Source organism: Orycteropus afer, unplaced genomic scaffold (genome assembly GCF_000298275.1).
Source record: "Orycteropus afer afer isolate SDZICR_OR568_19922 unplaced genomic scaffold, OryAfe1.0 scaffold00156, whole genome shotgun sequence".
NCBI classification, from domain to species: Eukaryota; Metazoa; Chordata; class Mammalia; order Tubulidentata; family Orycteropodidae; genus Orycteropus; species Orycteropus afer.
The window spans coordinates 1,615,878-1,622,478 of record NW_006921743.1 but is presented as its reverse complement, the minus strand read 5'-3'; the positions used below and the strand labels follow the sequence as shown (position 1 = coordinate 1,622,478).

At 41.9% G+C, this 6,601-nt stretch overlaps 1 protein-coding gene across 1 annotated transcript in view; it reads left to right on the top strand.

The window, feature by feature from the left end:
* The window catches only part of MLANA (melan-A), a 19,175-nt gene extending 13,729 nt beyond the window's left edge, over positions 1–5,446 (top strand). The window contains exons 3-4 of the mRNA XM_007946337.1: positions 3,540–3,719; positions 5,378–5,446. Of these exons, the coding sequence (XP_007944528.1) occupies positions 3,540–3,719; positions 5,378–5,446 (249 nt within the window). The remainder of the gene's footprint in view (positions 1–3,539; positions 3,720–5,377) is intronic.
* Positions 5,447–6,601: the final 1,155 nt, after the last annotated feature.

Here is a 6,601-nt window from a genome sequence, read left to right as displayed (position 1 = left end):
AGGGAAACTCCCTTTGACCAGATTGCCTGCTCAAAACATAATCATCTGATCCCATCATGGGAATAACCACATCACAACAGCTTAAACCACACAGAATTGTGGTCAAGCCAAGTTGACACACAGCTCCAACTATCACAACTACCTTGTTTGGTTGCAGTAGAGTCAGCTCTGACTCATGGCAACATTGTGTACAACAGAACAAAGTGTTCGGCTGGTCTTGCACCATCTTCAGAATCATTGGTGTGTTTGTGTCCATTGTTGTGGATGCTGTGTCAATCCATCACATTGAGAGTTTCCTTCTTTTTCACTGACCCTCCATTTTACCAAACTTTACCTGCAGTTTCCTGCTGGGAGTGGAGAGGGAAGCAGGAACCCCTTGGGTTCTGACATCTAGATTAGGGTCTCTGTGCATATTCCTTTCCATGGAATAGGGTAAACATGTGGCTACTAAGCACCTAACCTCTGACTAGAGGTAGGAAAACTACAGATTCTCCAGGTAAAAGCCCCATCCAACCACTTGATGTTCCAGCTACTTCTCTTCCTCAGGAAACATACCTTGATACCCTCCTCTCCCAACCTAGTAGAACCCAAAGAACAAATTCTCTGTATGAAGACAAGCCTGAAGAGCAGCAAACCATCTGCATGCCGCCCTTGTCCAGCCTCTCTCTACTAACACCGTGGAGAGCATGCTCCTGATGCCACCTTGGGCTCACAGATGCAGGTTGTCCTGCATTTTAGAAAACTGAATTAGATGCCAACATTTAGAAGTTATATGTTACACAAAAACCTCAATTCATAGTTTCTTAAAAAAAAAAAAAAAATCAAAAGAGCTGGCAAAAACTAGCAGCTGAGCAGTGGTGATCCCTTTAGAGGGGATACACACGCTGTTCTTTGCTACACCCCTCTCCCTGCCACTTGACCCACTTGTATTAAGTGCCTGGTTTCTGTAAGTATTTGAGTTTGCACCCCAGTGGCATATCAAGAAGGAATGCTGGTGGTACGGTGGTTTAAGTGCTTGGCTTTGATGTGTTTGGTGGGATTCTAACCCATCAGCCTCTGTGCAGGAGAAAGATGAAGTAGTCTGCTTCCATAAAGATTTATAGCCTTAGAAACTCTACTGAACATTTCTACTCAGTCCTATAGAGTTGCTGTAAGTCAGAATTGACCTGAAGGCAGTGAGTTTGGGTGGCATGTCAAGAGTGGAAATGGGGAAGGTCGCCCCACGTGCAAACAATAAAAAGGCAAACTGCAGAGCTGTGGTTCCCAAAGTGTGTACCCCAGACCAGCTGAATCAGCATCACTTGGAACTTGCTGCTGTTGTTACATGCCATCAAGTCGGAGCCGACTCATAGCAACCCCTCCTTGGGTTTCCAAGGCGGTATCACTACAGAAGTAGATTGCCCAACCTGCCTTCTGAGGAATGGTTAGTGGGTTTGAACCGCCAGTCTTCTGGTTAGCAGTCAAATACCTTAGGCACTACGCTATCAGAGCTCTCTGGAACTTGTTAGAAATGCAAATTACTGGACCTCATCTCAGATCCACAGCATCAGAAACTAGATGTGGGCCCAGCAATCTGTGCTTACCAAGCTCTCCAGGTGATACTGATGCTCAAGTGTGAGAACCATGTGGACCTAGGAGTCCCCGAGTGACAGATAGTTAAGGGCTCAACTACTCGCTGAAAGACTGTCAGGTCAAACCTACCCAGAGGTGCCTTGGAAGACAGGCCTGATAATCTGTGATTGAGGCCAACTAACACAAACAGCTATGAAGAATTAAAAACAAAAAATAAGCAAAGTTAATCTGCTTTCTATTATCACAAAGTGCCAGCAATTTTAAACAAAGTCAGTGGGGAAATACTGCTCTTTGCCAGGGCTCCTGCTCCTACTTTGGAAAGCCTCTGCCTTGTATAAATTGTTGTCATTCTAGTCTAGGGATGAGTGTCATCACCCCTTAAACTGATGCAAGCACCAAACTCAGCTTTCACCTCTCCCTTCCCCCTAGTAACTCAGGGTACATAATTTAGCTTTAAAAAACAAAACCACTGTCATTGAGTCCATGCCAGTTCATGGTAACCCCTTGTGTGTTAGAGTAGAACTGTGCTCCATAGGGTTTTCAGTGGTGGATTTTGTGTGTGTGTGTGTGTGTGTGATTTGGTTGAAAGTTTACAGAGCAAATTCACTTTCCATATAGCAGCTCACATACATTTTTTTCTCATGTCATTGACTACAATTTCCCACAATCCAACAGCTTCCCTCCCACTTTCTCCCCATAGTTACCTCTTCCCTGTGTCCTTCTCTTCCATCCACTCTTGCCCCTGAGCTGTCTCCCTGTGCATACACAGCCCTTCTATTTTCCCATGATTGTTCTCCCCAAGGAGTGTACCTACCTAATGTATCTATTCACTTCATATGACTGCCTTTTGTTTGGCTGGAAGCCACAGGTGTGGGTTCAATTCTGGACCTAAAGGGCAGCTAGGGGCCATAGTCTCAGTGGTTCCATCAGGCTCTATCAGACCAGCAAACCTGGTCCCCTTTTTTGTTTGTTTGTTTAATGATTTTGAGTTTTGTTCCACATTGTTCTCCCACTCTATCCAGGTTTCTTCTACATAGATCCCCTTCCTAGTGGTTGACAGTGGTAGCCTGGCATCATCTAGTTTCTTCTGGTCTCACAGTCATATAGGTTGAGGACTGCATGGTGTACCAGTCACTTGGACTAATTGTTTCCATGCATCTTTGGTTTTCTTCACTATTCTTTGCTCTGGACAAGGAGAGACACTTTGTTGCATGTAGATGGCCACTTGCAAGCTTTTAAGATTCCAGCCTCTCTATTCGCCAAATTAGGATGTGAAACAATGTTTTGTGTAGCACATTATCAGTGGCTGATTTTTTGAAAGTAGATTGCCAGGCCTTTCTTCCAAGGCACCTCTGGGTGGGCTTAAACTTCTAACCTTTCAGTTAGCAGCTGAGCATGTTAAACATTTGTACCACCCAAGGACATCAACTTAGCTTTAGCTTGCTTTATCATTGCAGTTGCAACATGATTTGGAAGTTCAGCGACCACATTGTTTCTGTCAATGGATACGCATTGGCTATTGGTAGTATTTAAGATAATTTGCTGATCATTGTGTGGAAGACAGAAAAAGACAGTGTGTTCCTGCTGTCAAGGAGCTCAGAAGCCTGTCTTCATCATTCCTCTCCATTCTACTCTCCTTGCATTCATTTTCTGAGGTTCATTTTTTGATTCACTCTTTTCTCCTTTCCCTCAAAAATCTATTGACCAATCAATGGGTGAGAGGATTGCTCTAGGTGCTTACCATTAGTTAATTCCCACAACAACTCAGATAGGCAGGTGGTATTATCTTCATATTACAGATGAAAAAACTGAAGCTCAGAGAGGTGAAGTGACTAGCCTGAGGGCACACAGCTAGTAAGTGGCAGATCTTAGAGTCCCATTCTTAAAACTTTGGCTTCCTTCTCTTTTCTTTAATGGACTCAATTAGATCTTCTCACCTTGTCAACCATATAGACTTCACGTTTCAGGACAAAAGCCTTCAAGCTGGTACTCAGAGTGCCCTGACAGGAAGATGCTTATGCAAGCAACTTGCTCATCAGGATAGCAAACTGCCTTTTCAAGTGCACAACTTGTGGACTTCTGGTAGGCTGAGATCCTGCATCTTGGTGTTTGATAAAAGTATTCTCATTAAAAACAAACAAACAAGGGTACACAGAGATTTTCTTAGGTTGTATCCTCTCATACACAGATTTTCCAGGGTTAGATCTTGGTTCTGGATATAATACCCTCTTGTTTTATGTTTCCAGTACATTTGTCTTTTTCCTGAACTTACATCTAAGGGAGGAAAAAAAAAAGCACTTATTATTAATTGTATAGAGAGCTGTGCTGTCAGATACAGTAGCAACTACCACATGTGGCTACTAAGCACCTGAAATTCGAGTAGTCTGAATTAAGTTGTGTGCCATAATAAGTAAGCAAATGGCTTACTCTTGACTACTAACCTAAAGGTTGGCAGTTAGAACCCACCCAGCAGTGCAGTGGAAGAAAGGCTTGGTGATCTACTGCCATAAAGATTATAGCCAAGAAAATCCTGTGGAGCACAGCTCTACTCTATAACACATGAGGTGGCTATGACTCAGCATTGATTTGATGGCTTTTTTTTTTTTTTTTTTTTAAATAATACAAACCTGACTTCAGAGACTTAGTACTAGAAAAAGAATATAAATAAATCATTAGTGATTTTTCACATTGATTAAATATTTAGATAACATTTTGATATAATGAGTTAAATGAAATAAATCATTAAAATTAATTTCACCTGTTTATTTTTTTAATGTGGCTATTAGAAATTTTAAAGTTAAGTATGTGGCTGGTATGATACAGTATTTCTATTAGACAGCACTGGTATATATATGATATAATGGTTTAGCACACAGACTGTGTTTGAGTCTCAGCTCCACCACTTAATAGCTGTGTGACCTTGGTCAAGACTAGACCTCCCTGTGCCTCACTTTCCTTATCTGTAACAGAGAAACAATGAAAATATTTCCTGGAATTGTTGTGAGCATTAAATAAAGGCCTGACATACATGTGCTCAACAGATAGTAGCATTGTGCCTTTACCTAATCCTACAAAGATCTATGTACACATGTCTATGTGAAGATGCAATGCACAGTAGTGTCCATAAACAGGGTAAAAGATTCCTTATTAGGGCTTGGTGCTTCTGACAAGGTAATCCAAGTATAAATAAGCTTTTCAAGGTTTTGGAAAATTCCTTCACCCTTCTCCCAGCAATATTTCAACATACACACTTGTGAAATTTAACAGCTCCTACTATGTTAGGCAGGAGTCTCTGGGTGGCACAAATGGTTAAGTGCTCAACTACTAGCCAAAAGGTTAGCAGTTCAAACCCACTCAGAGGAGCCTTGGAAGGCCTGCGGATCTGCTTCTGAAAGGTTACAGATTTGAAAACCCTATGGAGCACAGTTATACTCTGCAAAGTGAGGTTGTCATGAGTCAGAATCAACTCCATGGCTGCTATCAGCCACTGCTTTAGTGACAGATTCCAAAACCAAAAACCAAACTTGCTGCTGTCGTCGGTTCCGACTCAGAGTGACCCCTCCTTGGGCTCCGAGGCGGTATCTCTACAGAAGTAGATTGCCCAGTCTTCCTTCCAAGGAGTTGCTGGTGGGTTTGAATCATCAGCCTTCTGGTTAGCAGTCAAATACTTTAGGCACTAGGCACAAATTAGAAGTGAACATTTAGAAGTTTCAATCTATAGCAAAAGTATAAAATGAAGCTAATTATTTTGATTTCTTCCCTCCCCCAGTTGCCAATCCCTTCTCTCTCTTTCTCATTCTTGCAGGTCCCCAGCGCCCCACCTGCCTATGAGAAGCTCTCTGTACAACAGTCCCTACCACCTTACTTACCCTGAAAGCCAGCAAGGCTCCTGAGAGATGCTGACATGGTGCCCTTCACACTTTGCCTTGAATTCAATCTAGATGACTGATGCTGTGCTTCTGAATGCCATGCGGACAATGTATGCCATCTCTGATAATAACGTCATTTCAGATTCTTAGGAGAGAAACTGGCAGTACTAATCAAGCAAGAAAATTATGAGAAATATTAAAATGGGAAAAACTTTGTCAATAAACCTTGTAATGAATGATCCCCTCTGTGCCAGTAGTAATTGCTAAGCTACAGTATTATTTTCCAAGGGGCAGAATTCAAGTATGGCTCCTTGGGTGGCAAAAAAAAGTAAAGTGCTCAAGTACTAGTTGAAAGGTTCGCAGTTAGAATTCATCCAAAGGTGCCTCAGAAGACAGGCCTGGAGACCGTTTCCAAAAGCTCACAGCCTTGAAAACCCAATGGAGTACAGCTGTGCTCTGCATATATGGCATGGCCATGAGTTGGAATCAATTGGATGGCAGCTACCACCACCACCAATGTCTGAGAGGAAAGATTTAAAACAATAAAGACCATTTATACATGAGCTGTTAAAAGAACCCTGTAAAAGTAACAATATTAACCTCACTACAGTATGGTTTTGAAAAAACAAAACATTCCCCACCCCATCTCAACACACATCACACAAAGTCACACAAAGACACCTCCAACTAATCTTTTTCTTTTTTTTAAATTAGGTTAGCACTAAATTCACTGATTTAGGGAGATAACATTTTGTAACCATTTGTTTGTTTTGCAGTTTCTTTTCAATCTTTTAAATTTTGTTCATGAGAGGTTTTGCTGTTTAAATTTTTCTAATTTTCATCTACTCAAAAGTTTTCCAAAAATTTAATAATAAAATTTAAAAATCCTTTCCTCTATCCTCAATCTGGGAGCTCTGGTAGCATAGTGGCTAAGGCACTTGACTTCTAACCAGAAGGCTGGTGGTTCAAACCCACCAGCCACTCCTCAGAAGGAAGATGGGGCAATCTACTTCCGTAGTGATGTTGCCTTGGAAACCCAAGGAGGGGTCGCTATGAGTCGGGTCCGACTCGACAGCACATAACAACAACAACATCCTCAATCTATGTGCTTCTCCATTGATGCGTGACTGCCACAGCATGATGCTGAGCAGAATGTGGCA